General features: G+C 44.1%; 1 protein-coding gene across 2 annotated transcripts in view; it reads right to left on the bottom strand.

Moving 5' to 3' along the window:
* spi1b (Spi-1 proto-oncogene b) overlaps nt 1-11,609 on the bottom strand; it is a 37,800-nt gene extending 26,191 nt beyond the window's left edge. For both annotated transcript variants that reach the window (XM_048545109.2, XM_048545111.2), the window contains exons 1-3: nt 11,327-11,609; nt 11,147-11,240; nt 450-682 (exon numbers count right to left, since the gene is read on the bottom strand). In XM_048545109.2, coding sequence (XP_048401066.1) covers nt 450-682; nt 11,147-11,240; nt 11,327-11,350 — 351 coding nt within the window. In that variant the 5' untranslated portion in view covers nt 11,351-11,609. The remainder of the gene's footprint in view (nt 1-449; nt 683-11,146; nt 11,241-11,326) is intronic.
* Between the last annotated feature and the right edge of the window lie 3,070 nt (nt 11,610-14,679).

Raw genomic sequence — 14,679 nt, 5'->3', positions numbered from 1 at the left:
ATTACAATTTTAGTTAGTAATGTTATACACCAATGGTTTATATTGTTTTACCCTACTTAAAGGCTAATTACTTACAAAAAAAATAATTCTTGTTCGGTTCAATAACCCCATCTGTGCTGTCTATCAACTTTGGTCTGAAAGTCAGGAAAATTGGGGTACTGTGGATACCTTGAAGAAAACATGAACATTTAGTATAACTCCAGGAACAGCAGGGCTCAATTTACAACCTGCAATGCCAGTGCATTGTAAAAAATGTTAGGGGGCTCATCCAGGAGTGGATCAGATTGGAGAAGGTAATGGGGACAAATCAATATGAGGTAGTAATGCGGCAAGTTGAGGAAGAGGTGGGTAAAGAGAGGTGCCTATGTGAAAATCTGAATAATCCCCAACAGCTCCAATGAAGATAGAAGACAGTAAAATATTCTCTCCTTGTTGAGTGTGCAACATACCTGGGGAGATGTGAAGCCACTGGTTGCTGAAGGCTGTGTTTTATTGTAATGTATCGCTGTTCCAATGGGAATGCTGGTTGCTGGTAAGGATTCTAACCCGTGTAGCTGTTCAAGCTCCATATGTCGGTACAGCTGCTGCAGTTGGGGGGGTTGAACACTCTGTAATTCGGTGAAGTGATGGTCAACAAATGGCTCAAAATCTCCATGGATGTGGCCACCAGTGTAATCCCAGTCTGTTAGTGGGAGTAGAGAAATGAGAAAGGAACTGAATTAAACAATGGAGCAGTGAGAGGGAAATAGGGTCAGAGAAGAAGCAGGCAGATAAAGAGAGCTGGAGAAATGTAAATGGGAGACAGAAAGTAAGAAAGTGAAACACAGGAGGACACAAACAGAGCGTGAGGGAGTGAGAAAGCAAGGGAGGGAGAGATAGAGATGGATAGAGAGTATGACAGAGAATAAAAATAGAGACACAGGATGGTTTAGAGAGATGAACGTCACTGAGATAGACAGTGAAAGGCAAAAGGCACACAGAGACAGAACAAGAGAAATAGCACACAATTAGTGTCTTCTACGATCCCAAGTTGTTCTCCTGACTTGCCCTCCTGCCTGGAGCTTACTACCCAAATCCCTACCACCCAAAGGCCACCCGCCCACCTGGAGCTCACCACATACCCCACACAGAGTCCACTTTCTTGCCTGAAGCTCACCACCAATCCCTCCCCACATCCAGAATCAATCCCTCTGCCCGGACTGCACCCCTGTCCTGCATTTTTGCACCATCCTTTTACCGTATCCCCTTTGTCTGGAAAGGTGTGATAGATGAAAGGAAAATTATAAAATGGGAAATGAGGATCAGAGAATGGCAGGAAAGGGCAGAAAGGGAAAAAAAGAACTAGGAATACACCAACAATCAAGTCGAGATGTTACTCAATAACAAAATGACAACTAAAGGCTCTGTATCCGCATGCACATATCATTCATAACAAAGTAAACAAATTGATAGTGTGCATTGAAGGAAACAAATACAATATGATCATCATCATACAGACTTGGCTTCAGGATGGCAAGGATTGGATCCAGAATATTGAAGCGTATATATAAGGGAATAGATAAGATAGAAGCAGGATGGTTGTATTCACTGCCGGTATAACAGGTCCACAGAGGATGACATATCCCTAGCCCTGCACTCATCCTTGGAACATCTGTCAAAAAAGACACTTACATCAGATTCCTGCTCGTTGTCTACAGCTCCGCCTTCAACACCAATATTCCATCCTGACTGATCTCAAAGCTTCGTGACCTTGGTCTTGGCTCCGACCTCTGCAAATGGATCCTCAGCTTTCTGAACCATAGGCTGCAATCAGTGAGGAGAGGTAACTGCACCTCCTCCACAGTAACATTCGACACTGGAGCGCCCCCACCCCCCCACCCAAGGATGCACACTCAGCCCCCTACTGTACTCCCTGTATATCTATGACTGTGTTGCCAAATGCTGAATGTATGCCAACTACAAGTTCGCTGACAACAACACCACTGTAGTGGGATGGATAACTAACAACGAGGAGTCAAAATACAGAAGGGAGATACAGGGCTTGGTGACGTGGTACAATGAAAACAACCTGTCTCTTAACATCAGCAAAACTAAAGAACTGATCATCGACTTCAGAAAGAAAGGAGGAGAAGATGCCCCCCTCTACATCAATGGAATTGAGGCTGAGAGAGTGCACGGCAGCAAATTCCTTGGAGCGACGATAACCAACAAACTGTCCTGGACTTCCCAGAAATTTGGCATGCCCATAAGGCCCTTCAACAACTTCTACAGGTGCACCGTTGAAAGCATAATGTTCAGTTGCACAACAGCCTAGTACATCAACTGCTCCCCCCAGGACTGTAAGAAACAACAAAAGTGGTGTGCACAGCCCAGACCATCATGGAAGCCAACCTTCCATCCATGGACTCTATTTACATGGCTCGCTGCTGCAGAAAGGCAGCCAACATCATCAAAGATCCATCTTACCCTGGTAATGATCTACTACAATGTCTTCCACCGGGCAGAAGATACAGATGTCTGAGCACATGAATGAGGAAGTTCAGGAACAGCTTCTTTCTGGCTGTTATCAGACTGTTGAATGGACTCTAATCTCAAATAATGTAACCTGCAATGCAACCTGTACGCCTCTAAGTCTTTTTGATCTGTACATCCTTTGCTTGCTGTGATCTGCCTGTACTGCTCATAAACAAAGCTTTTCACTGTATTTTAGTACACATGACAATAAATCAATCAATCAACAATACGGAGTTAGGTAAAAGGTGAAGGGATAGCACTATTAGTTGACCGCTCGGCGCAATAGTTGGAGGTGACCTTGTTCAGGAGATCAAGATGTAGAAGCAAAACGCTTTGGAGAATTTTTTTATAACAGCATGTTTTGGAACAAATTGGAGAGCACATTATATTAGTCTTGGCATTGTGCAATTTAACACATTAAATAATGGCCTCAGAGTTCAGGCATCCCTATGTATCCTAGTTTTGACTGAATTTTATATCCAGTTTGAAAGGGAGATGATTGGAGCTAAGATTAATATTTTTAATAATGGAAACTATGTGGACATGAAACCAGAGTTAACTGAAATGATCTGGCAAATTGCCTTGGGAATACATCAATGCCAGACATTTAAGATGCTATTTCAGAACACTCAGGATACATCATCTTTGACAGTGGTTCATCAGTACCAAGGATGATGTTTGCCAGGTTAGAAGTCCTTCAGTTTACTGAAGTTATTGGAGTCACAGGTTTGTCCATAGAAGAGCTGTGTTGCTGGTGGGAAAATGGAATGCTGAGCTGAGGGTTGGTCTCCTTCCCATTCCTCTGCCACTGCTGTTCCAATTTGAGGTCAAATTATGAAGCGTCAAAGTGACTTGCACTTTGGTGGATACAGAAGCGCCAAGCCAAGTGGAGGAGCAAGCTGCTGGCCCTGTCAGTGGTGTTAATGCCTTTGAGCTTTGAGGCTGAACTTCAGCATATCCTTATCCCTTTTCCTTTGGCCATCCTTTGAGCATTGGTCAATGGAGAGTTGAGAGGGGAGGACCCTCTGATACAATGTTCCATCCACTGAAGTTAGTTCTTCAGAAGCAGGATTTAGAAGCTGGTGGTTGCAGCTTTGTGGAAGACCCTTGCAGTTAGCCCAGTGGTCCCTGCATTTCATTCCCAATTCTATGGATTCAATGTAGGTACTGCATGTGGAAGCTCTCTCAATATTCCTACTCTGATAACTGTCAATGATCCACGTTTCATTGTAGTAGAGGTGGGTGGACAACACAAGGCCAGGCTCTTTAAGACGAGTTGTCACAGCTTGAAGAAAGCTGCACTGACGTGCTGCCTTGACGCTGGACATCTTTATGGATGGTGGCCGCTCAATAGAAGAGGTTGTCGAGATAATGGGAAGTTCTGAGCATACTTCCGAGAGCCACTGGATTAAGCACCTTTCCTGCTACTAAGAAAAAGTCAAAGGGGAGAATGCAGCACCTGCAGAGAACTGAACAAGCTGGAGAAGGAATCAAGCTAAAGGAAAATGCACTTAACTTTGCAAAGATGAGTGGCAGATTTGATAATTGGTCAAAATATAGAGAACAGCACAGAATGATTAAAAGGTTAATCAGGAGGAAGAAATTAGCATATGAGTAGAGGTTGGCCAGGAACAAAAACATAGATACATTCTATAGTTATTTACATAAGGAATGAAAAAGTGAATTGAGTGTTGGTATTCTGGGATGCGAGAATGGGGAGTTAATAGTAGTTTATAAGGAAATGGTGGATCAAATGAACAACTATTTTGCTCTGTCTTCATTTTAGAGAATCAAAAGTATTTCCATGAATAGCTGTAAACCAGGAGCTGAAACAGAGAAAGAAATTTAGTGAAATTGCAATCATTTAGGGAAGTGGTACTGAGCAAACTCTTGCAGTAGTGGACTGAGAGGTCTCCAGATTCAAATGGATTTCATCTTTGAGTCTGAAAAGAGATTGCCAGTGAAGTAGTATATGCATGGGTATTAATTTTCCAGAATTCCCCAGATTTAGGAAAAATTCCATTTGACTGAAAGATAGCAAATACAATCCTGTTAGAGGAGAATGGTTAGTATTCCAGTGTACCTGTCACAGAAAGTTAATATATGGGTACAGTGTGTCATCAAGAAAGTTAGTGTGATGCTATCCTTTATTACGACAGGAATTTGATATAAAAGGATGTGCTTTAGTTATACAGGACAGTGGTGAGACCACATCTTGAATACCGTGTGCAATTTTAGTCTCCTTATTTAAGGAAAGATGTATATGTGTTGGAGGCGGTTCAGAAAGGTTTCACCAATTGATCCCTGGAATCTCTGGGTGGTCCAATGAGGAAAGGCTGAACAGGCTGGGTTTGTTTCCACTGAGGTATAGATGAGTGAGGGGTGGTATGATTGAAGTGTATAACATCTTCAATGGTGTTGACAAGGTAGATGTGGAAAAGATATTTCCCTCTGTGTGTGAATCCTAAACCAGCAGGCACTGTTTTAAAAGTAGGATGGCCCTTTCAGGACACACTCACAGACATTTACAGCAGAGAAGGAGGTTATTCAGCCTATCGTATCTACGCTGGTCAACAAAGATCTGATTACATTAGTTCTATTTTCTAGCTCTTGGCTTAAAACTTCAGAAGTGACCATCTAAATACTGTTTAAATATTAGAACAGCTTCTGAGTCAACACCTTTTCAGGCAATGAGTTTCAGTTTCCCATCACGTTGGGTGAAAGATATTGTCCTCAATTCTCCTCCTAGCCTTCTACCTCTTACCTTAAAACTAGGTCCCTGGTTATTGACCCTCCTACTAATGGTAAAAGTGCCTTCTATCCACCCTATTTAAGCTCCTCATAATCTTATACAGATTCCTACCAGGTCATCTCTCAGCCTTCACTGCTCCAAGGCAAACAACCCCAGCGATTTCCAATCTTTTATCATAGCTCAGGCAGTATCCTGGTAAATCTTCCCTGCACCCTCTGAAGTGCAATCACACCCATCCTATAATGTGATATCCACAAGTGCACACTGAACTCATGTTGTGGCCAACCAGCATTTTATACTGTGGCAGCATAACCTCCCTGCTCTGTATTTTATACCACGGCTAATAAAAGCAAGTAACCCATATGCAGTTTTAACCCATCCCCTTTCACAGAATCTATACAGTGTGGAAGCAGGTCATTCAGTCCATCGAGTCCACACCAACCCTGTGAAAAGCATCCCATCCAGACCCACCCCCAACCTATCCCTGTAACCCTGCATTTCCCATGGTTAATCTACCTAGCTTGCACATATTTGGGCTGTATGAAGAAACCGGAACACCCGGAAGAAACACACACAGAAACGGGGAGAACATGCAAACTCCACACAGAAGGTTATGCATAAGTGGAACTGAACCCGGCTCGCCTGGTGCTATCAGGCAGCAGGGCTAACCACTGAGCCATGGTGCCACCCCTGCCCTTCCTGCTCTTTCTTCAAGGATCTGTGAATATGCATACCAAGGTCCCTCTGATCTTCAATGCTTTAGAATCCTAGTGAAATGTTTTGTCAGTCCTCCTCAAGTATATTATTTCATGATTTTCCACAGTGAATTCCATTTGCTACTGCTCTGCCCAGCTGACCAGTCTATTGATACCTTGCTGCAGTTTACAGCTATTCTACTCACTACTTATCACCCTACCAATGCATATAAATCCACAAACATCTTGATTGTGCCCCTTACATTTAAATCCAAATCATTAACGTATGCCATCAGTCATTTTCATCATTTGCGGCATACAATCTAAGAACAGGAAGGTAATGTTGGAGTTGTACAAAGTGTTGGTTAGGCCACAGCTGAAGTGCAGTGTGTAGTTTTGGTTATCTCACTACAGGATGTGATAGCACTAGAGGTTGTACCAGGATGTTGCCTGGGATGGAGAAATTGAGCTACAAGAAGAGGCTAGATAAGGTTGGGTTGTTTTCTTTACAGCAATGAAGACTGAGGGGAGAGGGCATGATTGACATGTATAAGATTATGAGGGTACGGACAGGGAGCAGTAGGAAGCAGTTGTTCCCCTTGGTTGAGGAGTCAATCATAAGGGGGCATAATTTTAGGATAAGAGGCAGGACATTCAGAGGGGACTTTTACTCAGAGAATGGTGAGGATCTGGAATGCACTGCCCGGGAAGGTAGTGGAGGTCAGGAACCTTCCAACCTATGAAAAATATTTCAATGAGCACTTGAAATATCATAATATTCAAGGATATAGGGCATGTGCAGGCAATTGGGTTTAGTGTGCCTTTAGTGATAATTATGTCAGTGCAGACTCAATGGGCCAAAGGGCCTTTTCTGTGCCCTATGACTCTGACACCATAAACTGCAAGGGTGCCAGCACCAAGCCCTATGGTACCCCAATGGAAACAGACTTCCAGTCACACATCCTTCTACCATGATTCTTTGCTTCCTGCCTTCCACTCAGATATGGATCCAATCTCCCACTTAATCTTGGATCCCTTGGGTTCTAACTTTCTTGACCAATCTGCCATGAGGGACCTTGTCAAAAGAATTGCTAAACCACATGTACACCATACATTATGCATTACCTTCATCAATTCCTAGCAAATTTGATCTAATTTGTCAAACACAACCTTCCCTTAACAAATCCATGCTGACTATCCCTGATTAATATGCATCTCTCCAAGCGCAGATATATTCTGTTCCTCAGAATACTTTATAATGACTTTTCCACTACCAATGTTAGGCTGACTGGCCTATCATTTCCTGGTCTATCCCTTTCTTTTTAAATGGTGGGGCAATTTTAGCAGTCCTGCAATCCTCTGGTACCTTCCCTGTGGCTAGAGAGTATTTGAAAATTACTGCCTAGGCCTCTGATATTGGATCTTATCTGGACTTCCATATTTCTCCATTTTTAAAACTGTTGAACCTGACAGTACCTCCCCTCTCTTTATGTTAATTTCTTCAAATATTTCACAACTCTCTGCTCTGATGTCTATATCTGCATTGTCCTTTTCCATTGAGAAACTGGCACAGAGTATTCATTGAAGACTGTGCCCACATCTTCTGGGTCCAAATACAATTTTCTCTCCTGGCTCTAATCTTTCCCTAATTAGTTTTTTTTAAATTTAATTCATAGGATGTGGGCATTGCTAGCTAAGCCAGCAGTCATTGCCTATCCTAACTGCCCAAAGGATAGTTCACAGTCAACCCTATCGTTGTGGGTCAAAGTCATGTGTATGCCAGACCAGGTATGGATGTCAGATTTCCTTCCCTAAAGGGCAGATGAAAATCAGCATGGTCACCATTACACTCTTCATTCCATTTCTTGTATTAATTAAATTTAAATTACATCTGCCATGACAGGATTCAAACCCCAGTCTCCAGAATATGACCTGGGTCACTGGGTTAGTAGTCTAGTAGTAACACCATTGGGCCTTTTTACCTTCCCTATTCTTTTGCCATTTATATAAAAACCTTTTGGTTTTTACTTTATTCTATTCACCAATGCTTCCTCATACACTCTCTTAGCATTCCTAATTTCCTTTTTAAGTTTCTCTCTACTTACTTCTCCAGGAACTCTGCTATTTGTTCTCATTTTTTCCTGAATCCTAACCTTTATGTCCCTTGAAATCAGAGTTCTCTGTTCTTTATCGTTGAACTCTAATTTGCACATTTCCTCCTTGATGGCCTCTCTCTGCTGTCTTCTTTTTGTATCATCAGTTTATTCATCTCCTTGCTGTGCATTGGATTTTTCTACTTTCTGCAGAGTACCCTTCTATAAGTGCTGCCTTTCAAAGTAAATCATTCAAGGTGAGGTTACATTATAAACTTTTCATCCAACTTGAAGAGGTGCCTTTTTAATGCTAGTGTTTGAAAAGTGGCAGGTTTGTGATGACTGACATAGTCATTGAACAACTCCTGATCGAAAACGCTAAAGGTTCTGGTGCTATCGATTGAAATTAATTATCAAAAATAGAAAGAGACTTGCATAATTCTTTGCATCCTTAAGCCATAGCCTCGCAGCCAATGACGTAGTGTCAAGTGCCATCACCAGTATTGTATAGGAAGCACAGCAAGATACCACAAACAGTAAAGTGACAACGGCCTGATGATGTCTATTTAGTGGTTGCGATGTAAATACAGACTGGAATATTAAGAAAAGCAGTTCCTGCTCGGTTACCAATTGTACAGTCGGACTTCATACACCCTCCCGGTGGAGGTGCTGGTGAGACTGTCGGTTCTGTTCAACTTTACAAAGTCAGCTCTGTTGGGCATTTCTGAGCTGACGTCAATCCACAAACATTTACAGAATTTTTGTTATCTTCTAGAAGTCAAATTCAATATTGTCCCCATTGTAGATAACTTTACAATACTGTGCAAATGTCACGCACACAGCTTTCCCAATTGCCGGGATAATAAAATGTGAGGCTGGATGAACACAGCAGGCCCAGCAGCATCTCAGGAGCATAAAAGCTGACATTTCGGGCCTAGACCCTTCATCAGAGAGGGGGATGGGGTGAGGGTTCTGGAATAAATAGGGAGAGAGGGGGAGGCGGACCGAAGATGGAGAGAAAAGAAGATAAGTGGAGAGGAGAGTATAGGTGGGGAGGTTGGGGGGGGGGGGGGGGGGGGGTAGGTCAGTCCAGGGAAGACGGACAGGTCAAGGAGATGGGATGAGGTTAGTAGGTAGGAGATGGAGGTGCGGCTTGGGGTGGGAGGAAGGGATGGGTGAGAGGAAGAACAGGTTAGGGAGGCAGAGACAGGTTGGTCTGGTTTTGGGATGCAGTGGGTGGAGGGGAAGAGCTGGGCTGGTTGTGTGTTGCAGTGGGGGAGGGGACGAACTGGGCTGGTTTAGGGATGCGGTGGGGGAAGGGGAGATTTTGAAGCTGGTGAAGGCTTGAATGCGGACTGTAGTCCATTGGGGATGATCCGGGTCCGTAGGCAGGTGCTGAGGAAGGTGATGTGGCTGTGGTACCTGGTTTGCTTCAGGACATGCTCGACCATGTCCTGAAGCAAACCAGGTACCACAGCCACATCACCTTCCTCAGCACCTGCCTACAGACCCGGATCATCCCCAATAGACTACAGTCTGCATTCAAGCCTTCACCAGCGTCAAAATCTCCCCTTCCCCCACCGCATCCCTAAACCAGCCCAGTTCATCCCCTCCCCCCACTGCACCACACAACCAGCCCAGCTCTTCCCCTCCACCCACTGCATTCCAAAACCAGTCCAACCTGTCTCTGCCTCCCTAACCTGTTCTTCCTCTCACCCATCCCTTCCTCCCACCCCAAGCCGCACCTCCATCTCCTAACTACTAGCCTCATCCCACCTCCTTGACCTGTCCGTCTTCCCTGGACTGACCTATCCCCCCTCCTACCTCCCCACTTATCTTCTTTTCTCTCCATCTTCGGTCTGCCTCCCCCTCTCTCCCTATTTATTCCAGAACCCTCACCCCATCCCCCTCTCTGATGAAGGGTCTAGGCCCGAAATGTCAGCTTTTGTGCTCCTGAGATGCTGCTGGGCCTGCTGTGTTCATCCAGCCTCACATTTTATTATCTTGGATTCTCCAGCATCTGCAGTTCCCATTATCACTTTCCCAACTGCCGGCCTACACGCAACATTTCTCACTAGCAGCTCTGACTTGCAGAATTCACTCGTAGATGTGAAAAGCAAACAAAACTCTGGACGACCGCAGAGCTGTTACTGACTCCAATCTGCCCAAGAGGTGGAAGTGATTAATATCCTTGAATACCTGACTATTTAGAAGGCCCCTTTTAACTTTTTAAAAATATTCTTGACAGGGTTTAGCGGGATCTAGTGGATGGAACGGTCCTGTATTAACGAACGTCTTGTTTTCTGCAACAGAATGAGTTATGTAAAAAACTTGCGCCACAACATTCATGTGCATTAACTCGCAAATACCCAACTCTCTACTTCTGTTTTTTTTGGAGCAGTTTCCATAGATTCACAGACTGAAGCTGCACACATCAGCTAATTCCGCCTGCGTGCTTTTCTGAAAGATCTAGCTATTCCACACCCTTGCTCTCAAATCCTACACACACTTAATTTGAGTGTTTATCTTTTGAAAATTATTGTTGAATTGTTATCCACACCTTTCCAGGCAGCACTTCTAAAGTCTTGCATTGCCGGAATAATCAACTCAGCGTCAACTTTGTTTTTCTGCTTCCCTGTCGTTATTTAGTGCGCAAATAAATCCCACTGGCAGTTTCAGCCTGAAAGTCGTTCTGTGCCAGTTTAGTTTCCAATGTCTTTTGGACTGTATTGGGCAATATATGCGTGTGTATGTAGAAGGGGGCATGGCATTCCACCTTGCGTTCGCTATGTAACGCTGTGCCAAAGGGCTAAGGAGCAGATCCTCGTGAAGAGGAATTTCTCTGCGCTTTGAAGGAATTGGCGCAGCGGGAAAGAGACAAGTCGGTCATTTCAGTCTGCCAACAGGAGCAGCAACTCCCTTCAACCGCAGATTCTGTGTGAAAAGGAGACGGTATCAGCGCTTGGAAAGTATCTCCTGTCTGCCTTATCGAAAAATGAAAAGGTCAGTTTCAAACCGATTTAGCGGTGCTATCGAACAGTGAGGAAGAAATCCCGTACAGAGCTGGGGTGTAAAGAGAGGAGCTAACTCACCGCTATGACTGTCCCCATCGCTGCCCAGGTAGGTGTAATACTCATGGGGCTGTCTGTACACCTCGCTGTCGTAAGGAGTAATATCTTCGGGGTACTGCAAGTTTAAAAAAGAGTCCCAATTACCTCCAGCCACAGAGCAGCGGACCTCATGATTTCAGAGAGTGACAAACTTTTACTTACGGGAGCAATCAGATAGCCTTCCATAGCCGAACTGACTGTGCGTGTTCCTCTGCGGACTTCAGGCAGCCAGGCACATACTCTATGACTTTTCCTCCAAGGGTCTCCAGTAGCAGGTAGAGTGTGCCCACTTTGCCGTCCCGTTGCCCCAGTGACGGGTTTGCAAAGTGAGGTAAGAGATTCCCTGTAGCTGTCCACAAATGCGAGGGTGCCGAGCTTGTTCAGTGGACGGTGAGAAACTGTTCTTTTCCAGGGTGTTGGGGACCGGCACCCGTCAAACAGGAACTTCATGATCAACGCTGCTGTTACCAGACTCCACCTCTACCACAGCAAGCACCCCGCTAGCTCAGACACAAGCACCCCTTAGCGGCTGCTCCTACAGTACAAGGCAGCACCAAGCTTCAGCTGTCCTATAGGGTCCTCACCAACAACTTTACTCTCTGGGACTAGCTAATAGAAAGAAACTTTGTTGGGTTTCTCTCCTTGCCCCCCGGGGTTGCAGCAAAAGAGATTGCTGAAAGTACTCAGCTGATGAAGGTGGCTTTACTGAAGGGAAAGATTGCTTTGAGAGACGACACATTACACTCAACCTGCCCAAAAAAGGGGGCACCACATTTGCAACCCAGAGAATGGGAGGCATTGCATAGAAACAGAGAACGCTCACAAAACTGAAAGAGGCCATTCGGCCAATCATTTATGTGCGGCTCTTGGCACACCAAGTCAGCTAGGCCCATTTCCTTGCCCTTCTCAAGTGTGCCTGCATTGTTCTTTCTCTCCAGATGTTTCCAGTACTGTTTTAATAATTAAAATGGCATCTCCACACTCTCAGATACTACATTCCAGACTCTATCCACCGGAGTGAACCTACCTTCACCACATTCTCCGTGAAAACGTCAGTGAAATTCTGCTTCGTTGTTTGCAGGAAATATAACAGCCTATTTGTGCATGACAAAATCCCACCTTAAGAAATTAGATCAACGTTTGTTTTTAGTGATTTTGGTTGGGGAATAAATATCGCCCAGGACATCCTGGGAAAGTTCCCTCCTCTTTTCGCAAAAGTGCTAAGGCATCTTTTATATCTACCTGAAAAGGCAGATGTGGCCTAGATTTAGCACCTTATTCCAAAAAACACTTCCAACAGAACAGTATTAACGTTTACTTTCCTCTGGTTTATACAATCCCAGCTGTCATCTGACTGCTGAGCTACTAGTTCTGAACTTTCACTTTTACAAATTATGAATATAATTCTCCTGTATTTTTTTCTTTCACTACTTGCATACACTTTTCTAGGTCACAGTTTGTCATTACATTCTTCTGATACTATGCAGATCCAGATAGCACACTCCTGACATTACAAGCATCCTGTTAATGTACACTCTTGCTAATTTCCTCTACTTATCATATTCTTATCATTCCATATATTAAATCCCAGTTATGAGGATTCAGTTGTCCCACAGCAAATGTTGAATTTAAAGGAAAGTGATATTGCCCATACTGCAGACAGCTCGGTATTAGAATCAAGTCAGGCAGCACTTCTAAAATCTTACATTGTTGGAGTATGGCATTGCTCAGCATCAACTTTGTTTCTCTGCTTCCATGTAATTATCAAGTGTGCAAATAAATCCCACTGGCAGTTTCAGCCTGAATGCAGTGCTGTGCCAGTTGAGTTTTCAATGTGTTTATTAATAGACTTATTGGAAACAAGTCAGCCAAGTTTCTATGGACAATAAATAAAAGCTAGATAATTACAAAAACAATTTCCTCAAATAAAGATTATTAGCTAAAGGTTTTCAATGTATAAACATAAACTATCTTTGTTGAAACATAACATCACACAACTGTCGCCAAGCCATTAAAGAAAGGTTAAACTCTGCAGACACTTTCCATTCCAAGATGGGGGAGGGTGCAGGGAATAGCCTTGACAATGCTTCTCTTTTGGACTACATTGGGCAATATGTGTGTGTGTATGTAGAACTGGGCATGGCGTTCCACCTAGCGTCCTCTATGTTACGCTGTGCCCTTCTAAGGGGTCCATGTCTTCTTCCTGAGAGGTGGAGAAAGGCATAATGTCTTGATGGCCTGTTAAAGCAGAGACTTTGCACATGGGCTGCTGCCTACAGGATTCAATGAAAGTAGTGGTGCAGTTGCAGCAAGCAATGAAGAAGGAAAATGATATGTTGACCTTCATGGTGAGAGGATTTGCGTACAGTGGCAGGGAAATGTTGCTGCAAATGTACAGAGCCTTAGAGAGACCATACCTGGACTACTGCGTGCAGTTTTGGTCTCATATTATCTAAGGGTATGGAGGAAGTGTAGCAAAGGTTTACGGGACTGATTACTGGGATAGCAAGACTGATTTTGAAAGGTTGAATCAGTCAGGATTATTTTCACTGGAGTTCAGAAGAATAAGCGGGTATCTCATAGAAACCTATGAAATTATAACAGGACCAGACAGGGTAAACACAGGAAGGATGTTGCCAATAATGGGAGAGTCCAGAACCAGGGGTCATATCTAAGGATAAACAATAGGCCATTTAGGACTGAGATGAGGGGGAATTTCTTCCTCCAGAGAGTGGAGAGCTTATGAAATTCTCTGCCACCGGAAACTGTTGAGGCTAAAACATTGAAAACTTGCAAGAAAATAGGGGCCGCACAGTGGCTCAGTGGTTTAGTGCTGCTGCCTCACAGTGCCAGGGACTGGGTTTGATTCCATCCTCGGGCAACTGTCTGTGTGGAGTCTGCACATTCTCTCTGTGTCTGTGTGGGCTTCCCCTGGTTTCTCCAGCTTCCTCCCACAGTCTAAAGATATTCAGGTTAGGTGGACTGGGCATGTTAAATTGTGCAGGCTAGATGGATTAGCGATAGAAAATGCAGGATTATAAGGATAGGGCAGGGGGATGGCTCTGGGTGGGATGCTCCTCAGAGACTTAGTGTGGACCTGATGGGCTGAATGGCCTTCTTCCACCTGTAGCGATTCTATTAAAGTATAGATAAAGTTCTTATCGCAAAAGGGATCAAACGATATGGGGAAAAGGAATGGGAAAGGGTAATGAGTTAGATGATCAGCCATGATCTTAGTGAATGGTAGGACAGTGCTAAATGGCCTACTCCTGCTCCTATTTTTTATCCCTCTATGAGATGAGAGAGAACAACTTGCACAATAAGGGTGGAGGCTTGAGCATCTTAATAATATATTCACAGATCCCTGTCAGCAAATTGGTATGCTCAGTTGCTCCTGGCTAGCGGTATTTGAACTGGAGTACAGTCGGGATTTACACACGGTGGTGGGTGTATGAATCTTGGAAGGTCCCAGTAGTGGCAAGCACTTCTACAGCTGGGGAGGGCACCACAGCATG

Source organism: Stegostoma tigrinum, chromosome 17 (genome assembly GCF_030684315.1).
Source record: "Stegostoma tigrinum isolate sSteTig4 chromosome 17, sSteTig4.hap1, whole genome shotgun sequence".
Lineage (NCBI taxonomy): Eukaryota > Metazoa > Chordata > Chondrichthyes > Orectolobiformes > Stegostomatidae > Stegostoma > Stegostoma tigrinum.
This window is presented reverse-complemented; position numbering and strand designations above follow the sequence as displayed.